The 18667-nt window shown below is 38.8% G+C and overlaps 2 protein-coding genes across 2 annotated transcripts in view; one reads left to right on the forward strand and one right to left on the reverse strand.

Moving 5' to 3' along the window:
• Nucleotides 1-1357: 1357 nt before the first annotated feature.
• Nucleotides 1358-12945, reverse strand: LOC149309659 (uncharacterized). The gene is made up of 6 exons (XM_089531303.1): nucleotides 12827-12945; nucleotides 3900-4747; nucleotides 3693-3785; nucleotides 2897-3058; nucleotides 1950-2240; nucleotides 1358-1863 (listed from the first exon to the last, which is right to left on the reverse strand). Exons 2-6 carry the CDS (start codon nucleotides 4345-4347, stop codon nucleotides 1709-1711), a joined length of 1149 nt encoding a protein of 382 aa, XP_089387429.1. The 5' UTR covers nucleotides 4348-4747; nucleotides 12827-12945; the 3' UTR covers nucleotides 1358-1708.
• An 841-nt stretch (nucleotides 12946-13786) lies between these two features.
• LOC149309660 (nephrocystin-3-like) overlaps nucleotides 13787-18667 on the forward strand; it is a 38405-nt gene continuing 33524 nt past the window's right edge. Inside the window, exons 1-4 of the mRNA XM_089532802.1 lie at nucleotides 13787-14514; nucleotides 15245-15370; nucleotides 15962-16112; nucleotides 17625-17777. Coding sequence (XP_089388928.1) covers nucleotides 14161-14514; nucleotides 15245-15370; nucleotides 15962-16112; nucleotides 17625-17777 — 784 coding nt within the window. The 5' untranslated portion in view covers nucleotides 13787-14160. The remainder of the gene's footprint in view (nucleotides 14515-15244; nucleotides 15371-15961; nucleotides 16113-17624; nucleotides 17778-18667) is intronic.

Raw genomic sequence — 18667 nt, forward strand, 5'->3', positions numbered from 1 at the left:
GTGCACTTCCGAGGCCCCTTTTTGCCGCGGCAAGGCTCCCTTCTTCCTCAGTATCGTCATGGACGGCACGGAGCCAAAGGAGAAGGAAGCCTCACGGGCCTCCTTCTCTTTCGGTTCCACGCCAGCCCAGGAATTGGGACGGTGCTGAGGGAGAAGGAGACGAAAGCGCCCCGAGAAGGCCATTTCCTGGGGGCTATGTTGGATGTTGATAGAAATGATAAATTTATATGATATACATTTAAACATTTGTCTCTGTATGTGCGCTCGTGCGCGTTAATGTAAATATACATATATGTGTGTGTTTGTTTTTTGTGTGAATGTGAACATACGGATATATGTATATATGTGTGTGTTTGAGTGGGTGTGATTATTTGAATATATTTGCGTGAATGTAGATATACAAATATATATGTGTCATTTTTAGTGCATTTAAATGAATGTGAACTTACATACATATGTGTGCGAGTTTTTGCGTGAATGTGACTATACTGTTCCGCGTGAATGTGGATATAGATGTAGATATGTGTGTGTGTGTATAAATGTGTATGTGTATATATATGTGTGTATGTGTTTATATACATATATACACACACACCCATGTGTACATGTGTGTTTACATATGCGTGGAGCAAACATGCATGTATGAGCATCTACACACACATCTGTGTTTTTCCTTTATATGTGTATGTATATATATGTGTATGTCTGTATATATATATATATATACACACACACACATGTGTACATGTGTGTTTACATATGCGTTCAGCAAGCATGCATGCATGTGCATCTACACACACATCTGTGTTTTTCCTATAAATGTGTATGTGTACATATATATGTGTATGTGTGTATACACACACACACACGTGTACATGTGTGTTTACATATGCATGGAGCAAACATGCATGCATGAGCATCTACACACACATCTGTGTTTTTCCTTTATATGTGTGTGTATATAAATGTGCATGTGTACATATGTGTGTGTGTGTATACACACACACCCATGTGTACATGTATATATACGCACGTGCACACAAATACATATGCTGACATGCATGTCTAATGGCATATGTATCTGCATGCCCTTTGTGCATATACACATATATACAAATGCACTACTGGATAGTTTATAATACCCACGTGTGTGTGTGTGTGTATGCATGGCACGTGCACACGCAAATACATATGCCACTACTACCATATACCCAGTTATACTACAATGTACAAAAGACTCCACAAAACAAGGTATGAATAAATAATTTAGTTTAAAGTTTACTAAATAATTTAGTATTAAAGATAAAATAAATTACAACCGGCACCTGTTACATCACAGGTGCCGGAGGGGGGGGGACACTCATGTGCACAGACTCACACACACCGATACACACATACACACAAAGCTTTAAAAAATAGATAAATAAGGGGAGAGTAAATAAATTACACCTGCTGACTGTTCCAGCACAGCTAGCGGGGGGTGGGGTGGGGGTTGGAATAAAAGCCTAATACAGTGTAAAGAAAACCCCTGCAGGCTGTTCCTGCACAGCTTGCAGACACACACAGACACAGACACACACGCCAGAGAAGACACGCACCCATAGACACACACACACAACCATACACGCACTCGCACAGTGAGAAATAAACAATCACGCTTGCTGTTCATTCACAGCTTGCGGAGTTTAGTCCGAACACTCTCACCGCCTCAGTGTGGTGGGGAGTTTGGGGGGAAATCAAGTGGTGGTGGGGCGCACGGTGGGTTGTGCCACATAATAAAATGGTTCAGCCAAAGACTTTGCTGGTCCATTTGCAGATGCGCCAGCGTGATGATTCCAGCCATGGCATCCATACGCCTTTGTGCTGAAATGGTAAAAGGAATTTGTTAAAATTAGAAGTTTTTCCATTATCCTATCCACCACTAAATTTTCAAGATGGGGAACAGTTACCTTCCTGCTGCTCCTCCCTCAGTTCTCTGTTTTCTGCCTCTAGTTGGGCGACACGGGCAGCCAGTGCCGCGACATGCTCCTCCAGCTGGGCGACATGTGCAACCAATGGTGATGGAACTGGGGCCTCTGGGGATGAAGCTTGGTCCTGTGGAGACGGAGCCTGGTCCTCTGGTGATGCAGCTTGGGCCTGTGGTGATGAAGCTTGGGCCTCTGGTGGTGGGACTGGGACCTCATGGTGCTGAGGCTCTGGGGACAGAGGCGGGGCATCTGGGGCTTCTTCTTCAACATCACCTCCAACAAGGAAATAAAACAATGTAAACATGAGTAATGCGTAACTATCTGTCTGATATCTCTGTTAGTGTATAAATTATGTCATATATTTATAAATTTTATATATATAATCATATATCTTTTATTGCATCTATATAAGTGTGCTTTTATCCAAATATAAAAAAAACACAAACCTAGTATCTATGTAATGTGTGTGCGTGTGTATGTGTGTACGAGTATATATGTGTGTGTGTGTATTTATATAACTGCGCACATGTGGAAGAGCATATATCTTAACCACACACATATCCATATATGCCTGTCTGCTTACTTTGTATGTGCATTTCTATATCTAACCGTGCAGATAGATAAATGGATATACATGATCACATAAACACAAATATATATGTTCTGGAGCTTGTATGCATGTGGAAGCATCTATAGGATCAGTACATGTTATGCTATTAATAATCTTAACGCGTTCTTATATTTGTGCTTACATATATTTGTATATAATAATATAAATAAATTGGTTATATGTGTGTATATATATATGTGTATATATATATATATATATATATATATATATAATTATTATTTCATTATCATTATATGTATGTGTGTTTTTATATACTGTACACACACAAAAACAAACATATATATAATTGTAAGCATACCTTTGGGAGAATGAGGTGGACTAGTGTTGTCCTCCTCATCTGGACTGCGTGATGGAGTTGGGATGGGCCTCCTGGCAGGTGGGGCCTCAGGTGATGGAGCTTTGACCTGAGGCGGGGCCTCTGGGCACAGAGGTGGGGTATCAGGGGCTTCTTCAACATCACCTATAACAAGGAAACAAAACAATGTAAATGTGAGTAATGCGTAACTATCTATCTTATCTCTATGTTAGTGTATAAATGATGTCTCTCTCTCTCTCTCTCTCTCTATATATATATACTCATATATTTTTATTGCAGCTATATAGGTGTGCTAGTAATGTGTGTCTGTGTGTGTGTATATATATATATATCTTCTCACATGTAGATGAGCATATATCTTTACCCCACACATATCCATATATGCCTGTCTGCTTACTTTTCATGTTCATGTCTATATCTAACTGTACAGATAGATAGATAAATGGATATACATGATCACATAAAGACAAATATATACATTCTGGAGCTTGTATGCATGTGGAAGCATCTATAAATACATGTTATGCTATTAATAGTCTTAACGCGTTCTTATATTTGTGCTTACATATATTCATATATAATAATATAAATAAATGGGTTATATGTGTGTATGTATATGTGTGTGTGTATATATATATATATATAAAATCATATTATATACAGTATATATATATATATACTGTATATAATATGATTATTATTATTTCATTATCATTATATGTATGTGTATTTTTATATATACACACAAAAACAAACATATATATAATTATAAGCATACTTTCGGGAGAATGAGGTGAACTAGCATTGTCCTCCTCATCTGGACGGCGTGGGGGAATTTGGACGGACCTCCTGGCATGTCTCCCACGACGTGCTGAGTGGAGGAGATAGGAAAGGAAGGGGAGACAAAATAGCAAAAATGAGATATGCTCCCTAAAGACAATCATTCATTACACAGAAGTACAGATTGTGAACAATCCACGCTTACCCGCAACATCAAAGATGTCCAGCGACGGACCACCTGCCAGCATCCAAAGATACCACATTTTTTCAAAGTAAGCTGGCTTCTGCTGTGCTTCCGGGTCCTCTCCATGTTGGCCTATGGCGCGGTAAAAAGCGGTCCTCATTACCTTGACCTTTGAAGCGACCTGTTTTGTGGTTTTCTGGAACCCATGCCTCCTCATCCTTCTAGCAATCTTCCCATAGATTGCTCTGTTGGGGTGTGATGTAGACCTCATTATAATGTCCAGGCCTTCGTTCATCTCTAATAAATGAAAAAGGCACTGGGCCTCCCCATCAGTCCATAGGCTCCTTTGCCTTGGCATGTTGTACTGCGGAGGAAGCACACAGGATGCAGCAGGCAACGAGGTCAACCCAGCAAAGAGGACAGGATGGCTGGAAGGCAAAAAACCACACAGCCGTAAAAAAAAATCCATTAAAAAATCCCAAAAAAACACAAAAAGAGGACTATTGAGCAGCCAGCCAGCCAGGCCCAGAGCCACTGCCAGACAAAAAACAATAAAAATTACATCAAAAAACGCACAAAGAGGACTCTGTGGATGGGAACAAGGAAAGCCCAAAGCCAAACAGCCACCCCAGATAAATGAAAACCAGAAGAAAAAGTATCAGTGGCTGAAACAAACTTTCTACAAACACCACGTGCGAAGTTCCCAGCAATGGCTTCTGGCGCTTTTGCCTCTCCAGTAAAACTTCGGCCAGAACAGCAGGTGGCACTGCAGGTTACTATCGCACATGCGCGAAAAACTACCTTGCTTCGTGAGACAGAAGGAAATTGCTGTCTTCACGTGGCTTTCTACCGCCAAAGGTAAGAGTAATCTGTACGGAGAGTTTAAAAGTAAAATGCAAACGTTACCCTCTGGGATTGTATTATGTTTACTCCTTATTGTTTAAATACACAGTTTTTCCATTAAGGGAAGCTTTGTGTTTGGGGGGGGACAGCCTTTCACTCGGTTTGGCGCTATAATCACCCCGCCATTTCACTGTGGGAAGAAATCGAATGGGGAAAATTTAAATCTATATCTTCCTGTTTAAAAAACCCATGCATCTACGTGTATGTGTGTATATATATATATGTGTGTATATATATATATATATATATATATATAATCATAGAATCATAGAGTTGGAAGAGACCGCAAGGGCCATCCAGTCCAATCCCCTGCCATACAGGAAATCCAAATCAAAGCATCCCCAACAGATGGCCATCCAGCCTCTGCTTAAAGACCTCCAAGGAAGGAGACTCCACTACACTCCGAGGGAGTGCATTCCACTGTCGAACAGACCTTACTGTCAGGAAGTTCTTCCTAATGTTGAGGTGGAATCTCTTTTCCTGTAGCTTGCATCCATTGTTCCGGGTCCTGTTCTCTGGAGCAGCAGAAAACAAGCTTGCTCCCTCCTCAATATGACATCCTTTCAAATATTTAAACAGGGCTATCATATCACTTCTTAACCTTCTCTTCTCCAGGCTAAATATATACCCATATAAATACACATATCTGTATGCATGTATGTTTACCAAGGTGTTAGCAAGGGGAAATTTGGAAACCCAACAGTTTTTCCATTAAGGGAAGCTTTGTGTTTGGGGGGTGGGGGGGTGAAAGCATTTCACTCGGTTTGGCGCTATAATCACCCCATTTTGCGCCATTTCACTGTGGGATGGAATCGAATGGGGAAAATTTTGATCAATATGTTTTCAATCTATGTTTAACAATCACATGCCTCAACATATATACACATATACATAAACATATGTGTATGTATGTATTTATGTCTTCCTACTAAAGGTTTTTGAAGGGGAAATTTTGAAACTCCAGATCTTTTTTTATGTGTGTGTGTGTGTGTGTATGTATGTCTTCCTACTAAAGGTTTTTGAAGGGGAAATTTTGAAACTCCAGATCTTTTTTTATGTGTGTGTGTATGTATGTGTGTGTGTGTATACATAAACACACACACACATATATATGTGAGTATGTATCCTTATAAAATGTATAGGAAAAAATATCAGAATGCATTTGTCAATATAAACACACACACACACGCATACACACACACACATATATACATACATACACACACACACACACACACACACATATATATATGTTTCTAATATAATCATAGAAAAAATTATATATATTAGCATATATATTAATTATATGTAGGTTGTGCATATATAAGTAATGTAACCCACAGAAACCTCTCTGCATAAACAAATAATTTTTATATTTTTATATGTATAAATCTACATTGATCAGAAAGGAGATTGCAGCCAAGAAATAAGAAGACTAGGGATATGAAGGGCAATAATGAAAGAACTAGACAAGATCTCAAAAAGCAAAAAAATACACAATTGAGCAGTAAAGGTAGACTAATCAAAGCAATGCTATTCCCCATCACTATGTATGGATGTGAGAGCTGGCCAGTGAAAAAAGCAGATGTAAAAAAGATCAACTCATTTGAGATGTGGTGCTGGAGAAGAGTGATGAGGATACTATGGGCAGCTGAAAAGACACGCAAATGACTCCTTGAACAGATCAAGCTGAAATACGAAGCCAAGATGATAAAATTCAGGCTGTCATACTTTGATCACATCATGAGAAAGCACAACTCATTAGAAAATACAATAATGCTAGGAAAAATGAAGGGCAGTAGAAAGCGAGGGGACCACAGGCCAGATGGGTAGACTCCATCAGGGAGTTCACAGGCATGAATCTACAAGACATAAGCAGAGCAGGGGAAGACAGGGAGGCCTCATCCACAGAGTCATCATGAGCCCCAGATTATTCAAGGGCGGTTAACAACAACAAGTCATTACTAAAGAAAAATGCAGACATTTTTCAGAAAGAGAGAGGGTGAAACCGTAGCTTCAGAATTAGAACAATCTTTTTCCATCATTCATGAGATTCTGATGTTGGTGTGGAAAGTGTGGGGCATGTTATACATTTGTTTTACTTCCCCCCCTATAAAGTTTGGATTTGACATACTGAGGTGCTCCTTGTAGATTGCCTACATCTTACTGCCCTCTTGTGGTGCATGCTATCAGGGCGTGTGCAGCCTTGCTTATTTTTAAAGAGAAGGATCCTCTGCATTACTATTCAGAGAAGCAAATCCCACTGATTCAATAGAGCATACTTCTAGGTTGAAATGTCTAAGATGGTAGCCTGAGGCTGTTTCTGCTCCATTGGTTTTTTTGGCACACTGCAAGAAGCAGCACTCTGAATTTCAGAACTTGTATTTTAAAAAAAGAATAATAAGAAGCTGGATGCTTTATCATGTAGATTGCACAAGCTGTCTCATGCGCTTTTTGTCAGTGCAGCTGCACCATAAAAATGATCCCTTGCATTGAAACCAGTCGGTTGTTTTAAATATTGAAAGTGATCCAAGTTCTCTATTGTTTCTATATATATTTTTTAAAAAATGGATAAAATATTTGCTGTATAAATTTGCAGACCAAGCTGGGTAGACGTTGGTTTATGAAACATATAAAAAGGAAATGTTTTGCTTTTTTTTTAAAAAAAGGTTCTGAACACAAAATCATGAAGAAAGTGGTGGCTAATAGACCCATCTGCTACCACTCTGAGTGCTGGCTTTATTTTATTTTGTTATTTTATTTTTTTCAGGGGAGACTTAGGGAAGGTGCAAGAGCCACTGAGACTCTGGAGACCAGGACTTGAATCCCATTCAGCCATGGAAACCCACTACATGACACTAGGCAAGTCATACTCCTTCAGCTTCAGAGGAAGGCAAGGGCAAACCCCTTCTGAATAAACACTGCCAAAAAAACCTGGTGCTAGGTTGGCCATAGGATTGCCATAGGCTGGAAGCAACTTGAAGGCACAAAACAACAAGGGAAGGTATCAATAGTCCTGCCAATGTGCTAGTTGCTACCAAGGATGTTCAGGGCAGGACTGACTATTGATGCCTTTTCCTGTTGTTGTTGTGTGCCTTTAAGTTGTTTCCAATTTATGGCAAACCTATGGCGAACCTATCACAAGGTTTTCTTGGCATATCCCAAATTGGTGTACCCCAGCTTTAAATTCATGGGGGTTGTCTATATGTGGTATTCTAAACAGGTATTTGTTAAGATTACATGCAAGAGGGAACAACACTCATTTAAAACTCCAAAATTCTTTGCATCTCTGGAATTTTAATGAATAAAGCCTCAATGTCATGCATTAAGTGTTCTTTGCTTTACTGCCATAAATGAAAAGAGAAGGTAAAGCAAATTTTACTGATAATTCAGATTTTACTGAATAACACATAATGTTGTAAAAAGGGTAGAAACACTAACTGAGATTGAAATTCCTAGACTCATCACATAGAAATATATTTCACTAAAATTACTGGCTTTTACTTCCAACTAAGTGCATATAGACTTGTAGTTTAGGAACATTCCCATTACTTGCATATGTTTTTAACTATGTAAGCTGCTTTGATTGTTTTATTACAAAAAGCGGGGTATAAATAAAAGTTTTATTGATTTATATTTATTATTAAGGATGTTTAACTGTGTTTAGACCTGAGCTAACTTAAATGTTTTTAAAAGGACATTTTATATATCTCTGTGTTAAACCTTTTAATGTACCTAGGGCTATAATTTATCCGCACAGCACCTTAGTGAAAAATAAATTCCTACCACACAAATAGAGCATGACAGCTCCTGCTTTGAAAGGCCAATTTCAGATGCATATTATTTTCTTTGCTAATTTCCATACCTCTTTATATTAAATTCCGCCAAACTCCTAATGTGGCCAGCTGCTGAATTGGTGTGCTTTATAAGCTGAACATCTGCTTAATTCAGGGCTTGTATTGCTTTCGTAGCAACAAAGAGCACTGGGATATGCATGAAAGATAGCAGCAATTTTATTTGCACAATCAAACCTCTAAATCTACCTTAATGTTGCATGAATGAATAATACATAATGCATGTTTCAGTGGTGTGCCACTTTAGGTTTTATTTTCTCTGATGCCTCAGTGGCACCCATGGCCAGAACCCAAGAATTCATAGACAACCAGAAAAAGAGTCCACAATTCAGGCAGATGTATATATGGGACTTCTCATCCTTCATCAGCCATGGTATTCAGTGAGTATCCTCAGGCCAGTAGTTGTCTGAACCTAATCTAGTCAATAAAGGTATTGTGTGCCAGGATCTGGGGTGACCAGAGTATCAGATCTGCCACCTCCCACTGACATTTTCAGTAACTAGAAGTGATGTTCTAGTGATTTTCAGTCACTTTTCAAAGTGATTTTGGGTGTCTCTTACCCAAATATACTGAACAAAGAAAAGAGAAAATTTTAAACCAATTTTTAAAAAAATTCACACACCAGTCTCACCTCCAAAGCTATCTTCCAGGTCCCCAAACTTTAACCATGGCAAATGCTGCTCTGCCTGCCTTGGGTCTGATTGCTGGGGAAAGTTGGGAAATACATTAAAATAAATAAACCAACCAAAAAGTAGCCACAGGGAATATCTGGCTTGTTCTGTTATGTCTTTAAGTAAATTTTGACAGATGATGACCCTATCATAGGGCATTCTTGGCAAGATTTATTCAGAGGAGGTTTGAAATTGTCTTCCACTTGGGGTGTTGTATCATTTTAAAGTGCTTTAAACAGTTTTATCTGTTTAAACTGTATTTTATTCTTTGAATAAGCAATCTATTTTAATATTGTAATAATTTAATTCCATTTTAATGTACCACTTTTCTATGTTTTTAATTGTACTGTTCTTTGAATATTGTGAACTGCTCTGAGTCACAGTTCTGGGGGAAAAGTGGGATACAAATAAATATAATATGATATTCCTCTAAGGCTGAGAGTGTGTGACTGGTCACCCATTGGTTTTCCATAGCAAACGGGGAATCTGAACCCTGGTCTCCTTCAATCCGAATTCAGTGGGAAAGGGTCCTGATCATAAACAAGCAGTGCCAGGGAGAGCCCAATTAGAAAAAAGTATGTCCTCAAGGCAAATGCCAGCTAAGCATGCAGTAGCTAGCTGCCATCACATGAAGATACTCTTATGCCCCAGGCCTCAGATAAGAGGAACATGGCTCAAGAGAGAGGATCTTCTTCCAGTGACTAAACTTTCAATCTGCATACATCATTTAAAGCTCTTTGTAAAGTAAACCACCCTGTCTCCACAAACTCTGAGGCTGGATTTTTAAAAACAGCTGTGCAAAAGTATGAACAGCTGGATGCAGGCTAAATTATACTGAAGGGCGACATAATAACTAATTCTTGTCAACTGGAAATTTACAAGTTAAATTGTGGAAGAATATGCAAAAGCCTTCCATTTAAGGAAAGCAAATCCTAATGTGACTCATTTTCAATGCTTTTGAAAAAAATGTACACATCAGATCCAAATCCAATGTAATTTAGGCTGCATCTGCACTGAATAAATAATCTAGTTTGACGATACTTTTACTGCCATTGCTCAGTGCTGTGAAATTCTTGTTCTGACACCAGAGCTCTCTGACAAAGAAGACTAAATGTCTCGCAAAACTAGAACTCCCAGAATTCCATAGCATCGATCCATGGGTTATTTCTGCACTGCAGATGCAGCCTTACTTTTCATTCTTTTCTTTTCAGAATAGTACATAAACATTATTAGAACTATATTTTGCCAGCTGGCCAAGTCCTCCATGATGAAAGAGTTAGGGAGAGGAAATGCCAGCAACTCCTTTTTACAAGTTGCTTCTTCTTCCATAGGAGCCTCTTTCACTATGGGCTGGGTAAAAGATAGGGAGAGAGCAAGAGATGATGGTGCAAAACACACTGCAGAAATAATCCAGTTTGAGACCACTTTACCTGCCCTGGCTCAATGCTAAGGAATTCTAGGAATTGTAGTTTTGGGAGACATTTAGCTTCTTCTGTCAGAGAGCTCTGGAGCCACAATACACTACAGTTCCCAGGATTCCCTAGCATTGAGCCAGGGCAGTTAAAGTGGTCTCAAACTGGATTATTTATGCAGTGTGTTTTGGTCTGAAATGAGCTTCTGTGTCCTTTTCTCGGGGTGAACAATTGAGCTTCTTGCTTCCAGTCTCCATCATGCCATACAGGTAGAGCATGCAGATGTGAAAGTGAGGTGGCTCTTGCTTGTTAAGCATGTTAAGAACCAGGTTGGAATAGACCCATATTCTCCAACTCTCCTGATTTGCCTCAAACAGTCCTGATTAATCTGCTGTCATCCCACTTTTTCAGCTGCTCTTAAAATGTCCCAGTTTCTCTCTCCTCTTCCCACTTTCCTGCTTTGTCCTCATCTTAATTCAGTTGCTGTAAACTGAGATTACTACATGCAGCTTTTAAACGACGATTGCACCAGAAATAAAGGCATTTTTGGTTATACGTATCATTCGTTGCTGCCTTCAACCCGACTATTTCCCCTGTTTCCCCCATCAGCCTTGTAATTGCCTCAATGATCTTGCAATTGCACAAGTCCGCAGGTGTGAAAAGTCACTGTTGGGGCAGTTGTGCGATTGGTACACACACACTTGTCCCTCTACATTCGTTCAGGTTAGGGCCCAGGACCCCTCTGATTGTGGAAAAACCCGCAAATAATAAAAACACTATGTTTTTACCTGAGAGAACACTTATCTAGGAATCTCTAGAGAGATAATATATATCATATATATGACAAATATATATATATATATTATATATAATATACATTTATATATATTTATAAGTATATATAAAATATTATATACATATATAAAATAAATACATAAATAAATTACAAATAAAATCTTATATATTATAAATTATAAAATATTAAAAAATAAATTTATAAATCAATAATAATATATAAAATAATAAATATATAATAAAGAAATAAACTTATAAATACAATCATATATACATATAAATTATAAAATATAAAAGAAAGAAAATTATAAATAAAATATACTATATATACATATACTAATATATAAAATAATACATATATAATAAAAATTATAAATGATAAAATAAATAAATACAATTATAAATAAAATAATATGCTATATATATATAAATATATAAAATAATACATATATATAATAAAAGTTATAAATACAATAATAAACTCTCTCTCTATATATAAATACTAATATATAAAATAATACATATATAATAAATAAATAATATAAATAAAATATATTGTTATTTTATTATATATAATATATATAAAATATAAATGATAAAATAAACAAATAAATAAAATTATAAATAAAATAAGGTATGTATATATATTTATAATACTAATATATAAACATACATATATAATACATAAATAAAATTATAAATAAAATATATATAAATATAATACTAATATATAAAATAATATATATATAATATTAATATAAAAAATAAGAAATAAGAAAAAATATAAGAAAATAAGAAACCACTGCAACAAGAAGAGTTGGGCAGCCTGCCTGCTTTTGTGCCCCGCCTTTGTCCACCGCCTGAGGCCAGAGGGAGGGAGGGAGGCGGTCGGCCACGTCACGGTTTCCCTCCTTCTCTCCTTCCCTCCTCCTTCCTCTGTCCCAGGCCAGTCTGGCTCAAGAGGAGACCAACTAAGCAGAAAGAAAGGAAGGAAGGAAGGAAGGAAGGAAGAAGTGGGGCTGGCCTTGGCCCTTGGTCCCTCTGCCTGCCATCTGGGGGAAACTTTGTGGCAAGGCTTCTCCGTTCCTCTTCCAGGGCTTCTTCCTGGGAAAAGAGGGGGCAAGAAGAGCCCTGGTCCTGCCTCTCTCCCAAGGCTTGAGGCCGAAGCCCTTCCTCCCTCCCTCCCTCGCCTTCTTCCCAGGCCTTTGGGCTTCTTCAAAGAACGGTTGGAAGCATTCCCAGCTTGGCTGTTCCTCTTGGGAGAGCAGGAGGGGCTGTGACTTTTTCACACAGGCTTCCCATGTATATCTTACGCAGAAGTGACTCCTTTGGGCTTTGTGGTGGTTGTTGTGTGCCTCCAAGCTGACTTTTCTTGGCAAGGCTTCTTCAGAGCATCCTCTGAGGCTGAGAGGGTGTGACTCGAACCCTGGTCCCCAGAATCGTCCTGGGGTTTTCTTGGCAAGAGTAGTCCAGGCGAGGCTTGGCATTGCCTTCCTCTGAGGCTGAGAGAGTGTGTGGCTTGCCTTAAGAGCGTTTCTGTGACTGTGAGCAGGGATTGGAACCCAGTTCTTCAGAGTCCTTTAGTCCAGTGTTCAAACTGCAATGCCAGGCTGGGCCTTCGGAGCCACATTGGGTCCCTTTTCAGGGAGAAAGGCAGTATAGAAGTTTTATATAATAATAATAATAATTATTATTATTATTATTATTATCATTATTATTATTTATAACCCACCCCTCTACGAAAACGCAAGCAGGGCGGCTTACATTAAAATATACATTCCCAAACTATAATTCCCACCCACCCCCTTAAAATACAATTAAACAGATTAATATATATATATATATATATATATATATACCAGAGGAAAGCCTACTACTTTTTATTGGGGGCAGATTCCTAGGTAAGCCACTACAGGGAGCCATCCTTCTCCATGGATTCATTATCCGCGGATTGAAGCATCCACAGCTCAAAGATATTAAAATACATATACGCATTCCAAATAGCAAAGTTTGATTTTGCCATTTTATATAAGGAACACCATTTTACTTTCCATTATATTTAATGAGACTTGAGCATCCACGGATTTTGGTATCCACAGGGGTCCTGGAACCAAACCCCAGTGGATACCAAGGACTCAATGTATGAGAATTTCACCCTATTTTGGCAGCCACTACAGGAGGTAAAAAAACAAATAGATGATTTACTTTTCCTTGTTATTTTTAAGTACTTGTTTGTATAAGTGGGCGAGCTCATATAATCTGAGACAGTGAATGTGAGCATGTGTTTGGAGGCAGGATTCGGTGACTGTGGCTAGACCTAAATCTTCATGGTGTGGGGCTTGTGGCTGTTATCATCTCATGCTGTGTAAAAGGTTTGACCCAACAGTTAATGGTTGCGTAGCTTTTTAAAAAAGTACATAAAGGTTGCTCGTGGCAAAGCCAAAAAACTGGCTGGAGGAAAGAGGACGAGAAAAATATCACCTATTAGAAGTGGGAAGTGCGCAACCATGCAGCGGAGCTTTGAGCCACAGTTGTGGTTTGGGGCGTAAATAACAAGGAGCAGTGAATGATCCATATTTGTGGCCTGTGAAACTGGTGTTATTGCCTGTGAAGAAGTGTCAGGATTGATGAGGGAACCTCCATAGCCATGGGGACCGCTTCCTCCTTGGTAAGCCCCATAGGCACTGTTGGGGAGGTGATTGAGGACACCTATGAAGGCGGTGGTGGTGAGGCCTGTGAGATCCCTGTGGAGGTGAAGCCCAAAGCTCGCCTCCTGCGCAGTTCCTTCCGTCGGGTGGGTACGTCGCGGCCTGGAGGCCTTATCGGCGCCAGCTTCAAATCCACGGCCTCAGTACAAGAACTGGAGTGTATGGCAGAGTATGAGCGTCTGAGAAAAGAGTACGAGATCTTCCGCATCAGCAAGAACAACGAGGTGGCATCGATGATGAAGAAAGAGGCCAAGATGGACAAGGAGAACAAGCGCTTACGGGCAGAGCTACAGGTAACTGGGAAAGGTAGCAATATTGTGGGCTGGCAAAAAGAGCAAAGCTTGGCAGGGTTTTCTCTTTGGACTACAACTCCCAGAATTCCCCACCATGGCACTAGTCATGTTGACTGGAACATTTATTATTATTTTAGTCTATTTCTACAGCGCTGTAAATGTACACAGCATTGTACATACAAATGATCAAATCAATAAAAACAAAACCTGCCAATGGTGTACAATCTACAAAATACGTATAAAACAATAGGTAATAATAAAAATAGAATTGGTTAAAATAAGCAGGCAACAATTAAAAACATCAGTATCAACTATCCAGTCAAAAATCAGATATATAATCACACAGTGTTTGGGAACGCTTCCCTTAACAGGATAGTCTAACTCAGATACAAAAGTGGTCAAAGAAGTGATGGCCTGTGTTCGTGGGGAATTCTAGGAGCAATAGTTCCCCTAATACAATAGTACAATAACAGTATTACAAGACTAACAGCAGTCCTTTGCATGCTATTCAACAAAAGCCTCATTGAACTCAGTGGATCTTAATAAGTAGCTGTACGTCTGCAACCCAAATATTAAACAGCTCCTGCTCTGCAATTGGGAAGCATTGAGAGACACTTTCTGCAAGCTGCTGATTTGTTTTTGTTCCGACACTTAAAAGGTTAGCCATCAAACACTTGCAGACTGTAATTTTTCACTCCAAGGAAAGTGAAGTAATGCTGGTATTTTTCAGGCACTCCAGAAAACATATCAAAAAATACTCAGAGAGAAAGAAAGTGCTCTGGAAGCTAAGTACCAAGCTATGGAGAGAGCTGCCACATTTGAACACGATCGGGACAAAGTCAAAAGACAGTTCAAGGTAAATCGCTCCTTCAAACAGCCAATTCATGTGTTGGATGCAAGTGGCTATGAAGCACAATTGGGGTCACAGAGAAACAAAGAAAGGTATAATCGTATTTGGGGGAACCCAAAGTTCACCGATGTACAAGAAATCTTGAGGAACAACCCTATAGTGGATACCCCCCAAAACAAAACCAAGGCCACTAGGGATCACTGAGAAATCTCAGTGGACATGGAATTTGGGCTGGACAGAAATCTCAGGCAGCGCAGGAAGGAGGCATGGAATGGAATATCCTGGATAAAATCAAGGCTGATTGGCTGCAACCTTGAACATGAGTATTCTACACTGCAACATTGTTTTGCAGGTCCCAGTTTTGTCTACCTATTTTCCTTCTGTCTTTCACTTTGTATAAGGGAGGTTACAGAGCCATGTTGCTAGACTCTAGAGTGAAAATGCTGGCCTGTAGAAGAGATTTGTAAGTACAAGAATTACAAGCTAAAACTACAAGTGTGAAAAGTTCAACACAAAATATGTGGGCTTTATAAAATGGTGCATGTGTATGCAAGTCTGGTTATAATTTTCATTTATTTAACTCTTTTTCACATACAGATTTTTAGAGAGACTAAGGAAAATGAAATTCAGGATTTACTGAGGGCCAAGCGAGACCTGGAGGCAAAACTGCAGAGGCTACAAGCTCAAGGCATCCAGGTATTTGATCCTGAAGAATCGGATTCGGATGACAGCTGTACAGAGGGCACTGGTAAGGATTCTACATACTGTTTATGCCAGACTATAACACAAATCTGTACAGTGTGAAACCTGACACAAAACTATTAGCTTCTATTTCTTGTGTTTTTTAAAATTAAAAAAATTCTGTACAATAAAAAATATGAACTATGTTTTATGGAAAAAGCCACTGATTTTTTTTTGTTTTTCTAAACAAATAACCCTTTAATCTCGTATTCACTCCTTCATTTCAAGCACAGATTTTCTACTGATCTTTGCTTTCAAATGTAAGGGTGACATTTCAAACTAGGCATGTGATGGCCAGAATTTAATAGACCATCTTATTTAGATGCTCAGTGTAACAAGCGTTTCTGTATCTCTGAATTTCATGCCAAACTACACATTACAATAACATTAGTTAGCTTATATACACACACACACACACACACACACACAGTCCTGTCTCCGTTCTCGCAGTTTTCATACCCGCGTCACTCGCTTCTGGGGTGCATGCCTGAGGCTCATGCGGATGTGCTCCCACAGCCATGCACCTTTAGTCAGCCAGTGGGGCTTGAATATATGCGAAAGTCTATGTTTGGGGGGGGGGGGAGGGATGGATCCTCCGCGAAAACAGAGGGTCGACTATATATATATATATATATATAGAGAGAGAGAGAGAGAGAGAGAGAGAGAGAGAGATTTATATAGAGACAATACATACACACATACATACATATATATTCATATATAGATATTTTAACTGTTTGTATTTTATAATTATTCTAAAGGTTTAATCTGTGAGCTGCCTTGGGTCCCTCCAGGGAGAAAGGCGTGGTATAAATGAAATAAATAAATAAGCAGTCTCATCCTCTCTTCTGCCTGGAAAGTTAATTTTCCAAAGCTTTCTTTCATTTAAGAAAAATCTAAAACAGTTGTTGGGTAAAAGAAATGTAGAAATCTCTCTCATGTCTATGTTGGACCTGACTTCATTGTATTTACAACTTATTTATTGGTATTAGTTGTACCTCATCTTTCCTCTAGTGAATTTAAGGCAGCATACTCTACTCCCCTCCGCTTTGTCCTTACTACAGCCTTCTGAGGTAGGTCAGGCTAAGAGAAAGTGACTAGCCCAAGTGAGTTTCATAATTCAGTAGGGAAAACGGGTTGGTGCTCCCAGATCTCAATCCAACACTCTAACTACTATGCCACACTGGTTTATAGGGCCAAACTACACATTACAATAAATATGTTTGAAAAAAGCCAGTTAAACTGACAACTTACTAAGCCTTTTGGTATAATTAGAAGTCCATACTAGTTTTCTGTTGACTACCTCTCCTCCTATCCCCAGCTGCTTTTCAAGACACAGCCAGGAAAACTTACTATTGGGAACTACAGCTCCCAAACTTGTCTGACCAACATAGCAACTGGCCATGTTGGCTTGCAGCTTCTGTGTGCTGTAGTCAAAAATAATTTAAAAATCTATCTTTGGAAAATAATGATAATTTAATTGTATTTAAGATTTTTTTTTGTTTTCTTTTATTTTAAGCCACTGGCGGTCAGACTGAATACTGGCCTGGTGGAGTGTTGGGCAGTGAACCATCCATGGGCAGTATGATGCACCTCCAGCAGTCTTTCAGGGGCCCTGAGTTTGCACACAGTTCCATAGATGTGGAAGGGCCATTTGCAAATGTCAACAGGGGTAAGAACGTCATTATTTCTCTGAAACAAAAGTGATGGCTATAGATATAGATATATTTGCTAGGTATAACATTAGGCTCGGGTTGTGGCACTCCTCAGGAAATTTGGATAAAACTGGAGCTGGAGTCCAAAAGTAATTCAGTGTTTCACACTGGCAAAAAATTGAATATTTGTCTGGCTGGGTTACTTTTGCAAGTTAGCACACTTGTCAGCTTATTTACAAACAGCAGGTAATGGCAACTAAGACTGAAATTGGCAGAGTATAAAAAAGTTGCAGTTTCGGATTGCTGTTCCTAGGATCCCCCAACCAGGTAACTTTTCCATAACCTTTTCCTATGCTTTTAGTTTGTTTTTCTTTACAACCAATATCCTTTAAATAGACATTTAAATAGAAATATATGGCCCTGAAGGCTACAGCCTGATGTTGGATTGACATTCCTACCAGGCCCAGTTTCATAGACAATGGTGATGTATTTTGGGAGTTGTAGTCCACAGCATTGGTAGGCTGCATGTTCTGCTGCTTTTGTTTGCTGAGCTTTTAAAGCAGACATTCACTTCTCCTTTTTAAATACATCACTTTTTGCCCATGGTGAGTAGCACAGGATATTTTCATTCTCTCCTCTTCTCCATTGGGGACATCCTCTTATAACTGTATTGATAACTTTTATTGACAATGTGATATATTTTTAATTGTAAATTAACAAAAGTTGACTCTTTAAGAAAATGAGAAAGAAAGGAAAAATAATAGGTGGAAGGAGCAATCAGAAGAACATACAACTGATATGTTAGTTGGTACGCATGATCTGTCACAAACATGCATGCAAACTATTAAACATTTTGAACATCGTTGGACTGTTACGATAGTTTTAAATTTTAATCCACCTTTGAGTC

The sequence above is a fragment of the Sceloporus occidentalis genome, unplaced genomic scaffold (genome assembly GCF_023333645.1).
Source record: "Sceloporus occidentalis isolate IW3139 unplaced genomic scaffold, rSceOcc1.0.p SCAF_7, whole genome shotgun sequence".
In the NCBI taxonomy this organism is placed as follows: Eukaryota; Metazoa; Chordata; class Lepidosauria; order Squamata; family Phrynosomatidae; genus Sceloporus; species Sceloporus occidentalis.